Below are 24,124 nucleotides of genomic sequence, written 5' to 3'. Positions count from 1 at the left end.
TTGTCCTCATGCAAGGCCTGGGTTGTTGTGTCTCAAAGCGTGGCCTTCTCCTCCTGCGCCTCCTTCTGTTCCATCACGTGTGCTGCTGCTGGGTTAGCGTTGCCGGTCCCTGTTTATGGAACCTCTTATCTTTATTACATTTATGACTGCATGGCGGCAAAAAGCATGCTATCCGCACGCTTCTTGTCCTCATGCAAGGCCTGGGTTGTTGTGTCTGAAAGCGTGGCCTTCTCCTCCTGCGCCTCCTCCTGTTCCATCACGTGTGCTGCTGCTGGGTTAGCGTTGCCGGTCCCTGTTTATGGAACCTCTTATCTTTATTACATTTATGACTGCATGGCGGCAAAATGCATGCTACCTGTGCAAAGAAAACAGACATTTCCCGCATTTTAAAGACTGTTTTCCCTTTGAAACTTTAAAATCGATTTTCTCAAAAACTATAAGCTCTTTTAGCTAATTTTTTTCCCCTCTTGTACCCACTCCCAAGGTGCACATACCCTGTAAATTTGGGGTATGTAGCATGTAAGGAGGCTTTACAAAGCACGAAAGTTCGGGTCCCCATTGACTTCCATTATGTTCGGAGTTCGGCGCGAACACCCGGACATCGCGGCCATGTTCGGCGAACGTTCGCGAACCCGAACATCCAGGTGTTCGCCCAACACTAGTCCTGACTCAGATGGAAAGTGACTACAGTGTGACCCTCACTGATTAGAAATTCCCCTTTTTATCTCTTTATTGCTCTCAGAAGCCATTTTCTGCTAGGAAAGTCTTTTATAGTTGGAATTTCTGCTAGGCAAGTGTTTTATAGTTGGAATTTCTTATCAGTGAGAGTCACACTGTAGTCACTTCCTGTCTGAGTCAGGACTGAGTCAGCCACTTACAGTACATACCTGATATTTATCTCTTTCAGACAGAGAAAGAAAAAAAGGAACACAGCATAGTTATTTGTGTGCTAGGGACTGTACATACCCATGTCTATCTCATCATGTCACATGTCACTTCGGGTATCCTTTAATTCACTCTTTTCATTATAATGGATTATAACTCAGTGTTGTAAATTGCAGTTTGCCCTAAAATAACACTAACCTTCCCCCTTGCAGAGCTGTGTGTAGCAGACGCTACTTACACTTTAGAACCTCTGGGCGTCGCCTTCTGAACATCCTGCAGCTCCCAGCTGCTTTGTTGCGTCCTCTGTGTACAACTCCTTAGGTCGGTTTCACATTAGCAGCCTGCGTTTTAGTTGTGATGTGATCTAATGATCGCACCGCAACGCTAAAAAGAAGCCTCCTATACACCCGCATTGATGCGCGGTAATGTAATTATTGGTAGCAAACCAAGCTATAAGTGAGGCTCTCTAGCTCTCACTTCCTGTGGCCAAAAGACGAATTGCAAGGAAGTGTATTGAAAAAATATGCCATGTGCACCGCAATGTGAAACAGTTTAAAATATCTGCAGCGCCATTGACTTACATGACTTCCAGTCAATGCACGTCGCCGCGGATGTTGACCTATAACGCGCTGATTGTTGCGCACCGCAACAGGTATGAAATGCCCCATAGACTTTAATTACATTAGCATTACCCTGCAGTGAGAGAAGGTAAAGCAATGCAGGGAAAACGTCCCAGTGTGAAAGGGGCCTGAAGTGTGCATGTGACCTGATGCGGGTCAGGTGACATGCCGGAAGCCGTATGAGGATGCAGCACAGCAGCTGGGAGCTGGAGGAAATTTAGATGACCGGGCCCAGAGGTTTTGTAAGTAGCTTCTGATGCGCACAGCCCTACAATACACTCAAGTTCAGCCCCCATTCTCCCCCTCAGGCATGCCGGTTGGTTAAGACCACCAGATGCCTGAGTTATGGATAGCAGGCTTTTTACTGTAATTGGATTTTAGCCTGACCATAGGGAAAGCCTTACTGATCTATTTCTGTATTTGCCAAGACATCCTCTCATTATCGGAGCTTATGTGTACCATTGTTCTTGCAGCTATGAGAAAGGCCTGCTGTGCCTGTCGCAGGAGGAATGGGAGAAGGCCGTCATCTCATTTTCTAAAGCCATCAACCTCTGCCCAGAAAAGGTATCAGTCTCACTGAGCTCAGTCATTAAATCTAGTATGTCACACCCAAATTATAAGAGGGATGTAGCCTGATATCTACTGTTCTTTCTAACAGTACAAACCATGTATTTACATGAGGAGGCGGGACTTGTAGGTTACAGGATGTAGGTGGGGCGAATTTGCAAGAGCTCTATCTGCTAATAGGAAATGAGCTATGGATAGATGGGCTGCAGTACAGAAGAGGCGAGGACCCAGAGATAGACTAGGTCAGGGGTATTAGCAGGGCCGATTCTAGACTTTTTTCTGTATGAGGCAATCTTGTGAAGATGACCCCATACCCCCCACCCCCTTCCGAATTGGAATAATGGCACAGGACCAGACAATTTGCACCGCACGTTATAGCTGCAGTGAGTCCCCAAAAAGACACCCTCAGTATAGGTGGGTAGCCTGGTATAGCTGCCCCTAGTATTGGTAGCTAGGTACAGTTGCCCCCAGTATAGGCTAGCCAGGTATAGGTGCCCCCAGTATAGGTTGGCCAGGTACAGTTGCCCCCAGTATAAGGTTGGCCAGGCACTCTCTTCACTTCCTGTTTCTGCCTGGTGCTGTCCCCAGACTTCTGCTGCCTGAGGAAGTGGCCTCACTTGGCATCATGGGCGGACCGGGAATGGGTATTAGTGATGGGTGGGAGCGCCAGATACCCATAGTACTTGTGGGGGTGGGAGAGGCGACAGATTGGTGTCTGTCCCTGGCAGGGGGATTGGGTAGATGAACTTGCTTTGGACGGCAACAACTGTGAAACTGGCCCTGCTTGAAGTAGTAGAGGCAAGTATTAGCAGCAGAGGTACTATGAAATGTTTAAAAGGAAGAAAAGGTGGCAGTCTCTATATCTCTCCATACAGAGTCAACTTTCAGGTCATGCTGGTTATGGCTCCTTTGCTCTCACTGTACTGTTCATTAATGCCATCTGGTGGTCACACTGTTGCATTGCAGATAGAGCTGTATGTCAAGAGAGCGGAAGCCTTTCTACAGCTGGGTGACTTCCAGTCTGCAGCACTTAACCTACAGAAAGCTTGTTCTGATGCCAACCCCTCTGAAGAGCACATAAAACTGCTGGCGGGGACATATTACCTGCAGGTGAGAGCATGGAAATAACTAACAAATTCATCTAGACCAGGGGTGTCAAACTCAGATACAAAGGGGGCCAAAATTAAACACTGACACCTAGTTGTGGGCCAACCTCAATGTCTACTGGTCACCTTATAAAGTTCCCTGGTGTCTAATGGCCTACTTCCAATGCCCATACAGTTCTCTGGTGTCTAGTGGCCCCCACCTACCCTAAACAGTTCCCTATTGTTTTGTTCTTTCGCTTACCTCCCCCATATAGCTTCCCTGGTGGTCTAGAGTGGACCAAACATAATGCAAAATGGGGAAACCTCTTGAGGGCCAAATTTAATGGCTCTGAGGGCTAGATTTGGCCCACGGGCCAGAGTTTGACATGTACGATCTAGACAATATTAATTAAATTAATCCCCACCACCACCACCCCAAAGTGCGAATGCGGCAATCCTGCCTGGCCAAATACTTGAAAATTACATAACATAATTATTACATTATATGCAGCCTTACTTGCTTCTTAATGGTATTTGCTTAAAAACGGCCCTGTCTTCATCTATCAATGTGGTGATTAGGGTAGAGTTTTATTGCACAAAGGCATTCCATGAAATTGCCTGGAGTGATATTGGTCCTGGGGGGTGCCATGCCCTTGATTAAGCCCCACACCTGAACTAAGCCACACCCCCGCCATAGGCAAATGCAGGGGGAGATTACAGCTGCCCAGAATCCCCCCTCAGAATATTTGCAGGCATCCTGCAGCTCACAGCACTGCCCCCTTTCCCTGCTACAGTTGAGTTTGGAAGGAGCAGCAGCGTGTGTACAGAGCATGGAGCAGCAGTGTGTGTACACAGCATGGAGCAGCTCTGGGGAACTTAACAGAGTCAGGTATGAGCACAGCCCTGTGCCTTGCTGTGTGAATGCTTCACTATCCCCTTCATTACAGATGTCGGCTGTCCTCATTATTATCTGTATCCAAACTGCTCCTGATTGATCCTGTTGTCGATCGGGAGCAGATGTAACATTTAGGAAATAATTATCAGATCCTGTCAGTCGGATGGGAAATTATGTGTACCCAGCATGATGTCCAACCATATTATTATACTGTATTGTGTGTGGCCGAGGGAGACCTTTCAGGAATCCACCTCTTGAAAATCTTGAATTTGCCCCTGGTGCTTGTGCCTCCTCTTTACAGCCACAGTACTTTGCTGTATTTAGTGAATTTACTGACCTGCGTTTGGCTTTCTTGGGCTTGGTAAAAGCTTTCTGTAATGCCCTTCAGTGGAATTCCCAGACACTAACCTGAATTGGCACATGTTGTCGTGCTAGCCATTCATAGAAGGAGGGATATGTGTAATTGAGCTGTATATTGCTGTGGCTTCTGCGCTGATCTCACAATTGTATTACTCTGCAGGGACAGAGCCTTTTTCAGCAGATGTGCCACATGGAAGCTTTGGAGTGCTTCACTCGTGCCTCTGAGCTGCAGCCACAAAACAGACATTACCATATGCGCAGGTAAGATGGGTCAGCTCATGTATAGCAACAAGTTTAAAGTGTAACTCCGGAGTAAAAACCACCTGTAAGGAGAACGACAAATCCTCCTCTCTTCAGGAAGGCACCTGTTAGGTCCCAATACATTTGGAGCCTTTCAAATTGGATGTTGAAATTTAGGTTACCCTGAGTAAGTACAGCCGTCAGTTGCTACTGCTAAAAGTCATTATTATTATTATTATTATTATTATTTAGTATTTATATAGCGCCGACATATTACGCAGCGCTGTACAATGTGTGTATATATATATATATATATATATATATATATATATATTGTCACTAACTGTCCCTCAAAGGAGCTCACAATCTAATCCCTACCATTGCCATATGTCTATATTATGTAGTGTAAGTACTGTAGCCTAGGGCCAATTTTTTTTTTAGGGGGAGCCAATTAACTTATCTGTATGTTTTTGGAATGTGGGAGGAAACCGGAGAGCCCGGAGGAAACCCACGCAGACACGGAGAGAACATACAAACTCTTTGCAGATAGTGCCCTGGCTGGGATTCGAACCAGGGACTCAGCGCTGCAAGGTGAGAGCGCTAACCACTACACCACCGTGCTGCCCTATTATCATAATTATTTAATATTTCTATGGTTTTGGGATGTGGGAGGAAACCTGAGGAGCCAGACCTGCAAGGCTAAAGTGCTATCCACTACGCCACCAGCAAAGTAAGAGCTGAAACACATTATGGGGCCTTGAGCAAAACACCACATTGATTATTAAAGAGGACAAACACAGTAACATTACTTACAGTGAACTCTGTGTATGGCTGCCATAAGGATTACACAGACAAGCTGTTACACATATAAGATCCAAGTACATATGCAAGCAATAAAATATGGTGCGCATAAGGCGAGCCCCAGAGGAAAGGAAAAAACACCAAAACTAGTACTTGAAGGACAACTGAAGTGAGAGGGATATGGAGGCTGCCATATTTATTTCCTTTAACCACTTAACGACCGGGCTGTTCTCTGTGATCTGTGCTGCGTGGGCTCTCCAGCCCGCAGCACAGATCGTGTGAAAGGCAGGGTGATCAGTTTCCCCCCCCCCCTTTTTTCCCCACTAGGGGGATAACCTGCTGGGGGGGTCTGATCGCCACCGCTCCTCAAAGCCCCCCTCCGCAGCGCGACTCCTCCCTCCCCTTCCCTCCCTCCCTCTCCCTCCATGGGCGGTGCACGTCTGGCATAGAAACAGAGCAGTCGGAAGAACATTTTATTGTGTTTGTTTTTAATGGTTTCCTCTGTGATGCCAAGTAGTGCCATTTTGGGATTTAATTTTATTGTTTTTTTTAAACATTCCTTTTAAGTTGAGAAAATAAAATGTCAGGATTCTAAAAAAAGATATTTTTTAGGAGTAGTAGGATAGATACAATGGTTCATCTCATCAGGGCTTCCATCAGTTTATTTTCAACTCTTGTTTCCTTTAAGAAACCCTGAGATCCTTACACTAAGCCCCTAACACTAGCCACCCTATCTTTGATAACATTTAATGATTAATCATCAGCATGAGAACAGCTAATACTTGCAATACTGTGGGCCCTAATGAGCGTCAACCATTTCACACATCTGTAGAGTGAGCTCTGTGTACAAGTGCAGCTAGCCCAGCCGTCCTCAGATTGATTTCTAGTGTTTCCAGCTGCCACTGGCCTGTTTCACAGACAACCCAAGTGTTTTCCCATTTCCTTTTCTCCGGCAGTATCTGCTGCCTCGCTGCTCTGGGACGGTACGCAGAATGTATCCGCCTGATCAATAAACAGCTGGAAGAAGAACGATGCAACCCTGATTTATACATTGTGCGGGCCAGAGTCTCTGATCACCTCAACAAGGTAACTTACTAAACAAAGTAAAGGCGGTCCTATAATTACTAACAGGTTCCGTTGCAGGAGATTGTTTGTAAGTGGAATTTGTTTGTAAGTGAAAGGAAACATGGGATGGTATACTGTGCCTGATTTATACTTACCTCGGCCTTCCTCCAGCCCCATGTAGACCATGGGCTCCCTCGCCGTTCTCCCTGGCCACTCCTTCGTCCCATTGAAAGCTTCGAAAATTTCGTCCAGTCAGGCTCTTTTGCGCATGCATGGGCCAGTTGCATACGCGCACTTGTTGCGCTCCCATAGCCGGGGGTGCAAGTGTGGCCAACTATGTTTTTGGGCTGTTTTCAATGTGGTTTCAATGGCTACGTCCAACGTAATTAAAAAACAAAAATCCACTTACCTGGGGGCTTCCTCCAGCCCCTGACAACCGTCCTGTGCCCTCGCCGCAGCTCCGGTGGCTCTCGGTCCCCTCCGGTGCTGATGCCGACCTTGCTAGGTCGGCTTCCAGGTCGGCTTCTACTGCGCTCATGTGGTCACGCTGATATCATCCGAACTGTACTGCGCAGGCAACCTGGCGAGGTCGGCATCTGCACTGGAGGGGACCGGGAGCCACCAGAGCTGCGGCGAGGGCACAGGACGGTTGTCAGGGGCTGGAGGAAACCCCAGGTAAGTGGATTTTTGTTTTTTAATTACTTTGGACGTAGCCTTTAAAGTTTTCTAAACTACTATTAGTTTTTACAACAAACATATGTAACAAATAAACAGTATTGTATATTTTGTACTTGAAGACAACTTTGTATCTCTGAAACATTTTATCTCTATTGGTTTGAACTAGGAGACTATCTGTACTCAATTTTATCATGAATAGCGTTTTATTGCATGTTTTCAATGCATCCCTCTTACAACGTTTTATGTATGTGAGTATCCATCATGTGGAGGTTGAAAGAATAAGCTTCAACTAAACTAAGGATCCAACAATGCAAATTCTGTTAATAATCAAGTTGATAAGTGAATATAAACATTATATAGACACAAAGTGGTGAAAAGCATACCTATTTTATGGGCCAAATGTGGTTCCCACTTCACAACAGCTTGTTTCCTCTCCTCTCCAGTTTTAGCTGGAGGGAATGGCCAATCAGGTGTGACCATGTCACATTCAGTACAGGAAGAATGATATATGCCAGATGACATTTTTGAGAATCCCTGCATTAAAGTACAAAACATGGACCTGATACAGGAACCACTGGTAAATTTCCCATGCACAGGCAGCACACAGCAAATTTACCGGTACTAACACCAAGGGATTAGTGTGCGCTAGCACAAGTAGCATTCCGCACTTTACCCCAGTTACACTTGTGCTAATTGTACAACAGCAAATTTACCGTCAGTCTGTGCATCAGGCAAGAATCCTGATCGCTAGGGGCGACAGACAGTTATAGTGCTTGTGTAAGTACCGTTACCTGACTCTGTTCTGGAGATAGTGACACAAGCTGGCGAGGTCACAGGAAGTGGTAGTGGAAGTAGTCAGTCCTAGGGTTGTAAACACTCCAGGTGGAACTACAATGAAGATGAAGCCAGTACAGGGGTTGGTTCTTTCACCAATGGCCCAAACAGAGAGATCCTGGAAAGCTGTGTAACCCAAATCATGTACTGCTGCCATGGTTGCGAGAAAGGAAAGTTTGATATTTTTGGGAGCAGTTTTAAAAAGTCATAGGTTACACAGAAACAGATCATCACTTTTATTACTATTATGTTACAAAAGAAATGCATTATGCAGCAGTTATAACCGACATCTGAACAAAAAATGGATTTCCACTTTAAATATTCCCCTCTGACTCCAGGCGGCATTGACCTGTCAGGATGTAGAGAGAGCTCTGACGTTGGACCCTCAGCACCAGGAAGCGATAAATATGAAGAACAAGCTGGTGGCCAAAGCCGAGGACATAAAGGATAAAGCTGTGAACTATGCTGTTCAGGGGCAGCTGCAGGACGCTCTGCAGAAGATCTGTTATGCCATAGAGAACAATCCATCCTCAGCCCAGTATTACATCTTCAGGTATCAGACTTAAAGAGAATCTGTACTCTAATATTCTTACACTAAAAAGCATACCATTCTATTCCTTATGTTCTCCTGGGCCCCTCTGTGCTGTTTCTGCCACTCTCTGCTGCAATCCTGGCTTGTAATTAACAGTTTTAGGCAGTGTTTACAAACAAACTAACCAGCTTCTAATAGGCTCAGCTAAGCATAGTGTGTGAGTATGCAGGGGGCCTGCAGAGGGTGTGTATCGCTTCTACCAATCACAAGCAGCCCTGCACATTCCACACAATCAAAGCCTTAGCCCGACAAACAGGACAGAGGAAAGATACATTGATTTATTACAGAGACAGTGTAATTAGGAAGAGCTGCAGTAAGCCCCAGCACATTAGAACAGGCATAAGAACTCATAGGATAGAAGAACTAAGGCTGAAAAAATTGTTACAGAGTCTCTTTAAGGTGGCCACACACCATACAATTTTTTTAAATATCTCTTCAATTTAAGAATTGTAATCAATTTTTCTGACTGATTGTAACATGTCAAAAATATGACCAATGTACCACACACCTGGGCTCGATTCTCTAAAGCGTGATATCTGCTATCACAGCAGTTATCATGCGAGCAGCCGAGCGCAAAGGTTAGCGCACGAACAGCGTTACTTCGCGTGATTAGCGAAGGTTTGCACGCAATCATGCTTTACATGTGAAAAGCGCACGTGATCGCACGCAAACCTTTGCTTATCAAACAAAGTAACGCTATTCGCATGCTAACCTTTGCGCGCCGCAGCTCGCGTGATAACTGCTGTGATAACACTTATCACGCTTTAGACAATCGAGTCCACCTATGTTAAATTTTTCCCCAATTATGATAAAAACGATTGAACACTGAGAAAATTGCTAGGGAGTATATATTAATAAATTGACAATCTAATGGTGCCCATACACGATACAATAAAAACGTTTTCCCGTTTATTCGATCTAAATGATCGAATCGAATGAAAGTTGAAAATGTTTTTTTTTCTGATCAAGAAATTCGACCGATTATCCTATTTTTTCGAGAAAAATCTGATCAGACATGCTGGAAAAATCTTTATATTCGATCTAACGGAATAATCGAACTAAACTATCTAATTGAAATTTTTAAAACATTTTTTACCATGTATGGCCAACATAACACACACCATACAATCTTTAGAAAAATTGAAGAAAAATTCCCAGAATTCCAGGTCGATAAAAATCGACAGAAAAAAAAAACCGGGAAATCTGATCAGATTTTTCAGTCAAATGGAAAAAAAATAGCTTTCGATTTTTTCGGGAGATCCGATCATATTTATCGAATTGACATAAAATCAGATCATTTTATTGTATCGTGTGTGGCCACCTTCATTGGTATGGTTCTACACCGCAGTGTGAGGTACAATGACAAACCAATCAGACTATGGTGAACTGCAGTGTGATCTGCTTAGAGATGGCTTCTGATTGGTTGCTAGAAAATCATACATTTTTATTGTTAGAAAATCATACATATTCTCATTGTCTTTGCATTTCCTGAAAGAAAATGTTTGTAAGCTGTCCATACAGAAGGGCTGGAATGGATACGTCCAGTAATTTACCCACCTGCATTGACTGGGTAAGATTGTACAAGAAATACTGTATCATTGTGGGGGATCTTTAGATGTTAACAATATGCTTTACAAAACTACCCAGCATTCCTATCTGTCTATTCATGGAATAAAGGCTGGGGTATAAGGTTCTTATGCTCGGAACACACGTTACGTTTTTTTCACCCGATTTCCCGTGCGATTGATTTGTTAGTACGGATCGAATCACAACCAAAATCGGAAGCATTTTTCAGCAGACTTGAGCGATTTTATGTGCAGAATCGAGTGTGTTCTTGATCAAAATAGTATCTGGCATGTTGAAAATAAATGGCTACTATCTTATCGTGTGAAGTGATGAGCGTAATCAGCAAAATGACGATTTCGCTAAATTTGGCATAACTTTTTGCAATTACGCCTATACGTTATTACGGTTTGCAAACTAAATTGATTTCATAGTCATTCGTAAGTTCGCATAAAAATTCACTTAATTTTCGTGAAATTTCGTGTAATTTTGTGCCGAATTTGGAGGTTAATAGCATAGCCCTCATACATACTATTGACACCAAAATTGCTACCTATTCTAAAGAGAATCGTGGGTACAAGGGAAAAAAAATAATTTTGCAAAAAGACTTTATAGTTTTTGAGAAAATCGATTTAAAAATGCAAAGAAAAAATGGTTTTTAAACTTTGAAAAATGACAGTTTAAAAACCATTTTTCTTAGCATTTTTAAAATCGATCTTCTCAAAAACTACAAGGTCTTTTTTGAAAAATTATTTTTCTGCCGTGCACCAAATAGTCTCATTAACATACCGGTATATACCAATTTTGGTAGCAATAGCACATATGGGGGCTTTGCTGTTAACCTCTAAATTTGGCACAAAAATTTGCAAAATTGTGTGAAAATTACGCAGAAAATTACGCGAAATTATGAAATACTACTATCACATAGGAAATCAATTACTATTTTCCCTGAAATTTCACATTACGATTACAATGCGCAAATGCGAATTTCGATGCGAAATTTCGGCTCACCACTGATCATGTGTTGGCGCGATCGATAAAGCGGCTTGATTATGTGTACGATATAGAGGCGTTCAGGGGGCCGTATCAGAGTGCCATGTCATCAATAGTGGGCATAATTAGTCAAGAACATAGTAAAAACGGAACAGAAAATGTACACATGTGTAGCAGGCGGACGATAAAATTACTGCCGATTTTTGGTTGAGGTTCGATTCGTACTATCGATCCATGGGAAATCAGGTGAAAAAACGTAACGTGTGTTCCCAGCATTATTATGAATACAGTTATTTTATCAGCTACAGTTAACATAGTGCAGTTACCTGCAGCTGCCAGAGAACCGATTAAAACTGTAGATTGCCATCTTCTTATCAGTTTTAACTGATTGGACTGGAAATGACATGTACAGCTTTTATGTGCAAACACACCCATACAAACACCTACAAAACTGATGCCAACTGTCAAAATCTGACAGTACGCCTTCTTATGTGTGAACCAAGCCTGATGCCTGGTACACAGTATGAGATTTCCTGGCAGATTTACTGACAGATCAATTATTTCCAACACCGTCGATCTGATTTCCGATCGATTTGTGTTTTCCGATAGAAGTGAACAGAAAACAACATTGATCGAAAACACTTGGAAATCAAATCGGACATGTTGGAAATAATCGATCTGATAGTAAATCTGGCTGAAACTCTAATAGTGTGTACCTAGCATTAGTTCCTTCCATTTTGTGATTGTCTTTCCTTCCCCACCTGTCAGAGGCACGCTGTACAGGAAGCTCAATGACTTCAGCCCTGCAGTGGATGACTTGGTGCGCGCCATGCAGCTGTGCAATGCAGAGAGTGGATCTGATCTCCCAAGCCTTCCGCTACACACAGAGGCTGAGAAGCAGCTGATCCTCACCTACAATGACTTTGCTGTACATTGTTACATGAAAGGCTTCTACCAGGATGGAGTGCAGCTACTGAACAAGGCTCTGAAAGGAGAGAAGAATAAGACAGAGCTTTACATCAACCGAGGAGGTAGGTGGCTGATCTTAGGAGCAGCTGTGTTTCTCCAGTGGCCACCGGTGTGGCTGGGAAGAGCTGACATATTATTTGGAAAGGGAGATGCTTGGATACTTAGAGAGGAATTCATTTTACAAGGGCTTGAAATGGAGGAAAAAAGAGAAAACTCTCCTTCAGCCTTCAACAGTCCCCCATCTGCATAATTTATCATTTAGCTAGACCGTTTGTTGGGTAGCATAATTGCATCACCTATACACCTCAGAACTGAAGAAGTTGCGCAGTAAGAGTGATGAAATGTCTTCTAGGTTTAGGACACAAAAATGTGTCTAGTAGTTGAAGTTACCTTTATTTGCTCTTTGGAACTATTGTAAATTATTAATGTTTTTTGTTTCTTTTACCAGATTGCTTATTCCAGCTGGGGGAGCTGGCCTTTGCCCTGGCAGATTACCAGCAGGCGTTTGAGCTGGATGAGAGAGATTGGGGTGTGAGGACCCGGATAGCCAAGCTTCTGGATGAGATGGGGATGCAGGCTATGCAGATGAGGTGGGCAGACGTGCTGCACATGTCTATTAAGAGCATCTATTCCACTACAATCACTGAGGCAGAGTTACTAAAGCCTTATACACAGACTCGATCCTTTGGGTGCAGAACATGTGCTTCTGAAGCGCACCCGCCGTGTCATCACGCCAGGATTTGTCAGCTTCCTGCACAGATTTCTAAACACTGTACCACGCAGGAGGCTGACGGCGCCCGGCGTGATGACGTGGCGGGCGCGATTTGGGAGAGTGCACAGGCAACTTGCTTGGAAGTTGCTGTTTTTCTACACCGGACAGCGGGACATGGAAAAGGCCAGGAAGATGCCGGGGGACCTCGCGGGCTACAAGGGGCTGGAGGGGGCCCCAGGTAAGTCCCAATTTTGATTTTAAGAACAGCTCAGGGTCCCTATAAAAACAGATTCAGGTTAAGAATGAACCGGGGACTACCTGTATACGGGAAAGGGATATAGCGTCACAAGAAATTCATAAGTGAATTCAGGGTTTTGGAGAGTTATGATGCTCCAGAATTTGATTAGGGGACTGTAACAAAATATCAACATTTATTAATATAAAGAAAAAATGTAGTCTGCTGTTCTTGGAAAAAGATATCCTCTGAAAATAAGCCCTAGTGCATGTCTGGGTTTGCTGGAGGGGCTCCGCCCTGCTCTCACACCTCAGTAACAGAAGGTATGTTTTGTAAATCCAGTCTGGGATTGCTGGAGGGGCTCCGCCCTTCTCTCACACCTCAGTAACAGAAGGTATGTTTTGTAAATCCAGTCTGGGTTTGCTGGAGGGGCCCCGCCCTGCTCTCACACCTCAGTAACAGAAGGTATGTTTTGTAAATCCAGTATAGGATTGCTGGAGGGGCCCCGCCCTTCTCTCACACCTCAGTAACAGAAGGTATGTTTTGTAAATCCAGTCTGGGTTTGCTGGAGGGGCTCCGCCCTTCTCTCACACCTCAGTAACAGAAGGTATGTTTTGTAAATCCAGTCTGGGTTTGCTGGAGGGGCTCTGCCCTGCTCTCACACCTCAGTAACAGAAGGTATGTTTTGTAAATCCAGTCTGGGTTTGCTGGAGGGGCTCCGCCCTTCTCTCACACCTCAGTAACAGAAGGTATGTTTTGTAAATCCAGTCTGGGTTTGCTGGAGGGGCTCTGCCCTGCTCTCACACCTCAGTAACAGAAGGTATGTTTTGTAAATCCAGTCTGGGTTTGCTGGAGGGGCTCCGCCCTTCTCTCACACCTCAGTAACAGAAGGTATGTTTTGTAAATACAGTCTGGGTTTGCTGGAGGGGCTCCGCCCTTTTCTCACACCTCAGTAACAGAAGTTATGTTTTGTAAATCCAGTCTGGGTTTGCTGGAGGGGCTCCGCCCTGCTCTCACACCTCAGTAACAGAAGGTATGTTTTGTAAATACAGTCTGGGTTTGCTGGAGGGGCTCCGCCCTGCTCTCACACCTTAGTAACAGAAGGTATGTTTTGTAAATCTAGTCTGGGTGTGCTGGAGGGGCTCCGCCCTGCTCTCACACCTCAGGAACAGAAGGTATGTTTTGTAAATCTAGTCTGGGTGTGCTGGAGGGGCTCTCAAACCTCAGTACATCTGGGTCTGAGTTTTGTGCTTCTATTCTCACAGGCAGTACCAGCAGGCTGAGCAGCATTTCTCTGAAGCAATAAGGAAGCAGCCTCTCCTGTCCCAGCTGTATCTCCACCGTGCCCGGGTGAGCCGTCACCTGCAGAACAATATGGATTCCCAAGAGGATGCCATCATCTCACTTCTACTGAACCCAAAAAGTGACGAGGTGCACCGCCTCTCCCAACAATGCTTTTTTTACTATCAGTAGTAGGGTCCTTTTGCCACAATGGAATTAGGTCTGGTTTATTAAAGGGCAAGTGTGACAAAAAATGTTAAAATTTAAAATACATACATATAAGTGAAATGCACTATAAAACTATGTTGCTGTCACTTACAGTAGGTAGGGAACATCTGACAGGTTTTGGACTGGTCCAGCTGCTCAAGAGGGATACTCATTTATTTACAAAAGCACCTAAGGTGGCCATACATCAGGTGATTTTGCTGGCCGATTGACCCTCTGATTCAATAATGGGTGGCACAATATGTCCTCTCAATTGATATGTTGATCAATTTCCGGCCAAAATCGGTTGAAAGGATCAATTGTACTTTGGTGTTCGACCAATAAACCTGACGGAGCCCCAGTTGGTGTCCCCCCCATGCCTTGTTTTAAACTCTTACCTTTCTGCTGGCACAACTCCTGGCCTCCTTAGCCGTGTTCACCATCACCACGAGTGTCTGTACCACATGGCAGGAGGCACATGAGATGTCATAATACGCATTTGGAGCCACATGATACAGACGCTCACAATGGAGACGAGTCACACTGTGGAGAGGGGAGGTTTTACGGTGAACGGGCACTGGGGACATTTTTATATTTGGTCAGACAGGCAGCCATGCAGGCTGATTTCTGATAGATTTCATGCTGACATCTATCAGGAATCTCTCCGCGGTGTGTAGGCAGGCAGTAGATCCCTCTCTGATCAGATTCGACCCAAGAAGGATCTGTGTCCATACATTCATAGTCCAAAACCACTCCGGTCTGTTTGCAGTAAACACTATCCACACCACCAACCGAATAGCCTCAGGAAGTTGCACGAGCAGATGCGGTAGCCATGTGTGTGTGTGTGGGGGGGGGGGGGGGGGGGGGACGTGCTGCTGCTGGGGATTACCACATGTGGCATCCCGAATCCTCTGCCCCTGCACCAGCACAACACACATGGGGGGGGAAGGGTGTACGGCAACCTATACTTAGGGGCTGAATCGTGTATTATGTGAGCAAATGCTGCACATCGTGTGTATGTTGTGGGAAACCGCTGTGCCAGCACATGCACAGTAGTGTGCAGCTTGGCAAGAGACCTTTCAGGAATCCCCCCCCCCCCCCCCCGTGAAATTCCTGGGTTTGCCACTGGAGTACCATACCCAAAAGCCGAGGGTGAGGGTCCTGGTGTGCAATTTTAGAGTTTCTTTGTAAGAAATAGGGGACCTGGCGGGAAACACTATTCATGAAGTAAGTGGTCACAAACAGATTACCGTGAGTGCAGCCATTGGTCTTCGAGGTTTCCTGCTTTCTCCCCTCAACTAGACTAGCTCCACATTTCACACAGAATTTACTGCTGGTTTAAAATCTACAATAAAAAAAGATTTGATACAATTACTTTTTTGCTGGGACCTGTTAGAGGAAGACCAGGAACCACGGCAAGCAGATTGCCATCTTGCTCTTCACAAGTGATAAGAGCCATTGCATGGTTTTCTGTAACTCCCTGTTGGTCTCTTGGCAGGCAGCCTCCACAGTCATGTACTTCTTCCCCGGGAAAACTCTGGAGGAGATTCTAAACAGCAAGCTGTCTGCCAGTGCTGGCCGTATACTGGAGAGACGCCTGGAAGATCTGCCTGTCACATGGAAGAACAGCAGGTGAGCCACCCTCTGATGGGTAGCCAGTGTCATCACTCTGTGCATCAGGACTAGAGGAACACATATGTGGATGGTGTTCCTCATGTCCTCAAAGGGAATCTGAATTGAAAATATTCTTATGATATAATGATTTGTATGTGTAGTACAGCCAAGAAATAATACATTAGCAGCAGAGATAAGAGTCTAATATTGTTTCCAGTACAGGAAGAATTAAGAAACTCCAGTTATCTATGCAAAAGAGTCACTGGTCTCTCCGACTTTCAAAGTTGCAGACAGCTCGGTCTTCTGAAGCTTGTTATCTCAAGTGCCTGTCACTGTTTTGTTTTGTTTTCTGCAAAGGAAAGTTCAAAAGTTTACTAGCTTGCTCTGTAAAATCATTTAGAACAGAGTTCCCCAACCCTGTCCTCAAGGCCCACCAACAGTACATGTTTTGCAGAAAACCACAAACATTCACAGGTGGGGTAATTAGTGTCTCAGTAGAGCTGATTAACTACATCTGTGGATTTCCACAAACCATGCACTGTTGGTCGGCCTTGTGGACAGGGTTGTGGAACACTGGTTTTAGAATGCTGAGTAGTGTGTAAACTGCAAATATTAGAAAATGATGCAATGTTATTTAAAAAAAAAACTATACAACTGAAAATAAAAATATGAGAATATTTTCTTTGCTACTAATGCTCTAGTAATTATCCGTACTACACAACCAATTCATTGTATCAACATTTTTGCTTCAGTGTCTCTTTAAAGTGTACCTGTACAGAAAAATGTGCCATAAATGGGTACAATCCAGAGGTACCCCCCCCCCCCCATTCCCCTATCTGATCTGTTCCAGCGCTGAGACCCACCCCTTCCCACCCCCAGAGGCGTAGCTAGGGTGTTTGACCCGGTGCGGATAAATCACCAACTCCCTCCCCCCCCCCCCCCCCCCTAAAAAAAAAAAAAAAAACCAAAGCACGCAGCAGCAAAAAAATGGGTGTGGACATGACATGGGTGGGGGTAACTGTAAGGCAGTGGGCTAATATAGGTAGCCAGAATAGTTGCCCCCAGCATAGGTTAGATAGGTAGGTGCCCCCAGTATAGGCTAGTTAGGTAGGTGCCTCCAATATAGGTAGCCAGTATAGTTGCCAACAGTATAGGCTAGCTAAGTAGGTAGGTGCCCCCAATACAGGTTACATAGGTAGGTGCCCCCAGTATAGATTACATAGGTAGCTGCCCCCAGTATATGTTAGATTGGTAGGTGCCTCCCCAGTATAGGTTAGATAGGTAGCTGCCCCCATGTATAGGTTAGATTAGGTAGGTGCCCCCCAGTATAGGTTAGATAGGTAGCTGCCCCCCGGTATAGGTTAGATAGGTAGCTGCTGCCCAGTATAGGTTAGATTAGGTAGGTGCTCCCCATTATAAATTAGATAGGTAACTGCCCCCAGTATAAGTTAGATAGGTAGCTGCCCCCCAGTATAGGTTAGATAGGTAGCTGCCCCCCAGTATTAGGTAGGTGTCCCCCCTAATGTTTAGCCGGAAGCAGTGTGTGTATCAGCGTATGCCGAGAGCAGAGGACCAGCGGCGATGGGAACGCAGGGAGGTGAATCGTTTAGTACAGGCTCCCCTGCGCATTGCTCTATGTATTCTGGGGGGGGGGACACGGAGGGCAGCCCTGGGAGAGGGAGCGAGAGGTCGGGCTGCCCTCCCCTCCATGCAGCGCACCCCCTCTAGGGCGGCTGGGTTCACCCCACCTGGTGCGGGTCGCCCCCCCCCCCTCCCCTCACCCCCGTCACGACGCTTGTGCCCACCCCCCAAGTAAAGTTTTCTATAGCCTGCAGTTCAAGTACTATTGATTTGGTTAGCTCTGCAGTTCTCTCTTCTACCTCTAATTGTCACTCTGCAAATGTTACTATATAACTGACACATGACACTCTGCCCTGGCTCCACCCCCAAATGATACACCTGGATTCGCCAAATCAATAAAACTCATAGGTTCTATGACAGTGCCAGGATACCATGTGCCATAACTATCTGACGCTGCCACCCCATCTTGTGTTGTCATACAGTGGGTGGGGAAACAATAACATTGGGGGAGGGGCTACAGATATGGTAGGTGATCACTTTGGATGGGTGGGAGGTAGATGTGCAGTTATCACTTTCTTGGACAATAAAGCCATAATACAAGAGGGCAGAGCCTAGAAGTAGACAGAAGAGTTACAAAAGTTTTATTTTCAGATACCTGCTAGGGTGCTGATAGCGGGAGGAGTTGATGAATCCTACGAGGTTAAAATGTATATTTTCAATCTGTTGCAGCCCCACCAAGCCTCAATATGGTGACATTACCCCTCTGGAAACCAAGAGAGACATTGCCGTGTGTGTAAGTGACCAGCAGCTGCGGGAGATGGTGCAGAGCCAGAGGAGGGTGAGCCACAACTGTTATACCTTATAGATGAGTCATGCCTATTCTTCTAGGCAGTCCTTAAAGTGAACCAGAGACGAAGCACCCTCATGTATTTTACCATATACTGTATATCAGTGGGGACATTAGAGAAAACACCTACCCTGCTCTGTTCATTCTTCACTGCTGAGCCTGCTTGTTACTAGCCCTGATAAAATCCCCATCTGAGCATTCAGTCTAGCTTTGCTCAGGAATCATTATAGCTGAGTCTGTCTTCTCTGGTGTCTTTTCAAGCCCAAGCCTGCCCCCTTCTGGCTCTGCTATAATGATTCAGCTATAATGATTCCTGATCAAAGCCAGACTGAATGCTCAGTTGGGGATTTTATCATGGCTGATAACAAGCAGACTGAGCAGTTTAGAATGAAACAGAGAGCATGGTAGGTGTTTTCTCTAATGTTCTCACTGATATACTGTATATGGTAAAATACATGAGGGTGTTTTGTCTCTGGTTCACTTTAACCTCCCAAGTGTTACGCCGCTCAGGAGTTTTTGCCAGTTTGTGTCCCCAAGTTAATGAATGCAATCAAATGGGTGTCAAACGTTTAGCTAGCACTAGGCTAGCTAGTACAAGTGTCCGTCGCCCCCCGAACCCCCGTTCATACATTACCCAGCCTGGATCCAGCAATCAGTGCAGCCTCCACGCACAGCTCCGGTCTTCACTATGGGGAGGATCGCACATGACGTCGCTGATGTCATGCGCAAATCCGATCCTCCCCATAGAGAGACTGAAGCTGTGTGGGGAGGCTGCACCGATCGCTGGAGCCAGGTGGGGTAATGTATTAATGGGGGATCAGCAGCAATCGAAGGGAGGTGAACACTTGTACTAGCCAGCCTAGTGCTAGCTAAACGTTTTACGCCCATTGGGCGTAGCAATAGGGGGTGCAGAGGTAGCCACCGCATCAGGGCCCTCTCTCAACTACAGTATTAGCTGTTTATTGGTCCTGTGCTGGTAATAATCACTTCTATAGATACATTGAATAGTAGTGATCACTAACAAATTGTTCCCCATCCCCTTCCTGCACCTCTGACACTGTAGTTGCCATTGGCAGGTTTTGGTTTGCCGTATCAATTGTTATGTATAGAGTGCTTGGGGGGGTCCCATTGTAAAACTTGCATCGGGGCCCACAGCTCCTTAGCTACGCCACTGTTTACACCCATTGGATCGTATTAATTATGCATGGGGGACTCCTGGGGCCAGCAAGCGGTATGTCGCTAAGGAGGTTAACCACTTGCCGACCGCACGCTTATACCGTGCGTCGGCAAAGTGGCAGCTGCAGGACCAGCGACGCAGTAGTGCGTCGCCAGCTGCAGGCTGATTAATCAGGAAGCAGCCGCTCGTGCGAGCGGCTGCTTCCTGTCAATTCACGGCGGGGGGGCTCCGTGAATAGCCTGCGGGCCGCCGATGGCGGCTCGCAGGCTAAATGTAAACACAAGCGGAAATAATCCGCCTTGTTTACATTGTACGGCGCTGCTGCGCAGCAGCGCCGTAAGGCAGATCGGCGATCCCCGGCCAATCAGCGGCCGGGGATCGCCGCCATGTGACAGAAGACAGCCTGTCACTGGCTGCACAGGACGGATAGCGTCCTGTGCAGCCCGGATCTCCAGGGGGGGCCAGGTAGGAGAGGGAGGGGGAGGATTTCGCCGCGGAGGGGGGCTTTGAGGTGCCCCCCCCGCAACACCCGGCAGGCAGGAGCGATCAGACCCCCCCAGCACATCATCCCCCTAGTGGGGAAAAAAGGGGGGCGATCCGGTCGCTCTGCCTGCACGCTGATCTGTGCTGGGGGCTGCAGAGCCCACCCAGCACAGATCAGCTGAAACAGCGCTGGTCCTTAAGGGGGGGTAAAGGGTGGGTCCTCAAGTGGTTAAGATGCAGCCGGTTGAAACCCTCATCAGATTTATTAAGCCATTGCAGTGCCTGTGCTGCATGAAGTTTTACTCCTGGAACACACCATGCATTTTTATTACTTCAGATCCTATATAAATCACCTATGTAGTGGGAAGGGATCTGGATATAATGGAGTCTTCCCAGTCCTCTCAGTCACCTTGTTCCATAACTATCCCGTTGAATTTCTCCACCTTCGGCACTCCTTGTGCAGGCTTTGGAAGTACTTTTATCCCTGAATCCTTCTGATGACAGGTGCATCCATACTGCACATGCGCAGGAGCGGACTCACACATGCGCGATATTGATCCGCTCGTCTTTGGAGGCACTCCAGGACACACTTCCAAAGCCTGCACAAGGAGTCCCTAAAAAGTACTCCACCTGTAAGTCGAATAACTTCAATGGAGGGACAGCGGTGGAACAACGTGACCAGGAGGGCTCTATGGAATCCAGAGCCTTCCCCCTACAAAGGTGTTTCTCTATGTGGTTCAGAGGTGCCAAAGTGAAATAAAGTTATTAAAGAGAACCCGAGGTGGGATTTAATTATGTTAGTGGGGCACAGAGGCTGGTTGTGCACACTAACACCAACCTCTGTTTGCCCTATGGTATGCCCCCAGTACCCCCCTGCGCTCTGCTGTCCCCTCCGCAGTGCTAGCGACACGCAGCGTGTCGCCAGCACAGTTTACCTATGCTGTGTCTGTTAGCGCCACTCCCCCGCCTCCTCTGTATCGGCGCTACCCGCCCGCTGATTAGAGGGGACGCGGGCGGGTAGCGCCAATACAGAGGAGGCGGGGGAGCGGCACTGACAGACACAGCATAGGTAAACATTGTGCTGGCAACATGCTGTGTGTCGCTAGCATAGCGGAGGGGAAAGCAGAGTGCAAGGGGGGTCCTGGGGGCACACCATAGGGCAACAGAGGCTGGTGATAGCGTGCACAACCAGCCTCTGTGCCCCACTAACATACTTAAATCCCACCTCGGGTTCTCTTTAAAAACAGAGAAGGTAAACTTACCTTCTCTTGAGGAAAAACCTCAGTAGTGAGGTTAAGAACTGGAATATTATTCATCCAAATAAAAACTCTCATAGATTTCAACACGTTTCTCGGGACTAGGCTCCCGCTTCTTCAGGCATATAAAGAGAGTAAAATCTCCAATGAGCCGTAGTGTAACCTAGCGCCTCAGTCTCTTTTCCTGGCCTGATTCATTCACCTTAATGTTTCCTTTAATGTGATTTTTACAGCTTAAAACAGAGATCCAGGCGGCTCTGACCAGACGAGGCCAATTACAGTCTACAGCACCACAAATAGCGCGGCCTCCACCACCCCCTGAGGAGAAGCCCCCAGCCCACTCCATGTACCACTGGAAGACGTTTGGACTGGGAATGACCAATCCTGGATGAGGAAGAGCTCTGTATACATCTCATACCCAATAAGAATGACCGGGAGAGGAGACCACACCATTAAACATGTGACAATTGAAATGTTTATTGCATTTTAAAAACTGTATGAAGATAAATTACAATGGCTCAGGGTGGTCTACTCTACAAGACCGTAATTACATTACTAAACTAGGCTGCTGTCTTTGTGTGTAAATTGCTGGCCAATGTATACTGAAAAGGCATAAAATAGGCCCTTGATCAATAACACAACACAACTGTATATGGTTTCATTTGGCTCAGTTTTAGAATACTGGCAAACCACCTCCAGTGTGTACAGTGTCACACGGCTGTCCCCAGTGCACAGCTGCTGCTCATCGCAGCGCTGCACCTAGTAAATAATAGACGGCGTGATCGCCGTCTAACAGTCTCCCGAGCGGCAATAGCCGCTCGGAGACTGAAGAGGGGGCGGAGCTCCGCCCTCCGAGCATGAGATGCATGCACATCCATGCGCGCGATCTCATGCAAAACAGAGCCCCAGGACTTTACGCCAATTTACGCCCCAGCAAAAATCTATTAACCCTTCGCACACTCACATGCAAATGTTCAAACAATTGCATTCACAGATTCACTCATCCAGGCACAACTGTTATCCCTACAGCTAAATTAAAAGCCAGGGTTTTAGTTCACAGAAGAATGCATTCTTATGCTTAATCACCTATACTGCGCAGAAGTACCCAGGTAAACATAGGTGTCCTAACTCTGGCCCTGTAACATGCATAGTGCAGACATGCAAACACATTCATTGCATCAAACCTATCAATGGATTAGGAGCACACATCCTAACTTCCTCTCCTGGGAAAGACAGTGCATCTTACCAATCGCACAAGGGAGCTAATGTTATGTGTCCATGTGCACAATGCGCATACACCAGCATAAGCTGTCTGCATGCTGACAAACATACAGGGGAAGGGGGGAGTGCACCGAATTGGACCCTAGCCACAGGGGTCAATGATAAGAATAAACATACATATATCCAGGCACATCGCCTCTAGTTAGGACATTAATTTACGCCCCAGGACTTTACGCCTACTGGCGTGACGCGGGCGGCAGAAGGTTAAAATAGGGCTAAAATCAATAATATAAAGGACAACTGTAGTGAGAAGAATAAGGAGGCTGCCATATTTATTTCCCGTTAAACAATCTGCTGATCTGTTTGGCTGCAGTAGTGTCTGAATCACACCAGGAACAATAATACAGCTTAGTCTTACCAGATCTGTCAATGTCAGAAACACCTCATCTGCTGCATGCTTGTTCAGCATCTATGGCTACATGTATTAGAAGCAGAGGATCAGCAGGCTAGTCAGGCAACTGACAGCTTAAAGAGAAACTCCAACCAAGAATTTAATTTTATCCCAATCAGTAGCAGATACCCCCTTTTACATGAGAAATCTATTGCTTTTCACAAACAGACCATTAGGGGGCGCTGTATGACTGATTGTGGTGAAAAAGACCACGGTACTTTTGACAGTTTGTCACAATGCAACAAGGTTCACAGACAGGAAATAGCTGTTTACAGCTGTCTCTAACAGCCAAAACAGCTAGCAGCAGCTACATAACCTGCCCACAGTAAAAATGTCACCATGTAATACATGTCAGAATGTAAATCGGGGAGAGAAAAGATTTTACAATGAGCAAACACTGACTAAATCATTTATACATAATTATTGTAAAAATGAAGCACTTTTTTTTATTACACTATTTTCACTGGAGTTCCTCTTTAAAATGTCCTTTAAATGGATTGATCAGAGGCTCGTTTTAAGACATTTTGACCACACGAGTTTGCTAACACTAAGCTGCATTTTTATGTCGTCGCAGTGCAATGTAACCCAAAACCCTGGTGCGGTGCAACTGACAGTGATGCATGCAGTACAATGAAAGTATACCTCACTGTAAAGCACACGTCACCCACCCACCACACCGTAATCAATGCGAAAGCCTCATAGGAATACAGTATAATGGTGTCATATTGCAACGCAATGGACACAGTGTGAAAAGGCCCTTTAGTGCAACTGAAGTCAAATGCTGGCAGCATCCAGTATGTAGCAAAGGCACCGTAATAGCAATGTCGCCAGGCGATATGTGTTCAGAGGGAACCAGCACTATCCAGAGGCTTCCCACTATTGAGGTATCTAACTGGATTGCTTTAACGTGAACCC

The 24,124-nt window shown here is 45.9% G+C and overlaps 1 protein-coding gene across 5 annotated transcripts in view; it reads left to right on the top strand.

Moving 5' to 3' along the window:
* TTC16 (tetratricopeptide repeat domain 16) overlaps positions 1-22,102 on the top strand; it is a 35,230-nt gene extending 13,128 nt beyond the window's left edge. For 2 of the 5 annotated variants that reach the window (XM_068248574.1, XM_068248572.1), the window contains 11 exons: positions 1,979-2,069; positions 3,039-3,182; positions 4,573-4,673; positions 6,410-6,539; positions 8,369-8,583; positions 11,947-12,209; positions 12,596-12,737; positions 14,360-14,525; positions 16,078-16,211; positions 18,504-18,612; positions 21,771-22,102. In XM_068248574.1, the coding sequence (XP_068104675.1) occupies positions 1,979-2,069; positions 3,039-3,182; positions 4,573-4,673; positions 6,410-6,539; positions 8,369-8,583; positions 11,947-12,209; positions 12,596-12,737; positions 14,360-14,525; positions 16,078-16,211; positions 18,504-18,612; positions 21,771-21,929 (1,654 nt within the window). In that variant the 3' untranslated portion in view covers positions 21,930-22,102. The remainder of the gene's footprint in view (positions 1-1,978; positions 2,070-3,038; positions 3,183-4,572; positions 4,674-6,409; positions 6,540-8,368; positions 8,584-11,946; positions 12,210-12,595; positions 12,738-14,359; positions 14,526-16,077; positions 16,212-18,503; positions 18,613-21,770) is intronic. The other 3 variants (XM_068248575.1, XM_068248573.1, XM_068248576.1) reach the window with 3 other exon arrangements.
* The last annotated feature ends 2,022 nt before the right edge of the window (positions 22,103-24,124 follow it).

This window comes from Hyperolius riggenbachi, chromosome 8 (assembly GCF_040937935.1).
Source record: "Hyperolius riggenbachi isolate aHypRig1 chromosome 8, aHypRig1.pri, whole genome shotgun sequence".
Taxonomy (NCBI): Eukaryota; Metazoa; Chordata; class Amphibia; order Anura; family Hyperoliidae; genus Hyperolius; species Hyperolius riggenbachi.
The sequence above is the reverse complement of the archived record's forward strand: the minus strand, read 5'-3'. Positions and strand labels throughout refer to the sequence as shown.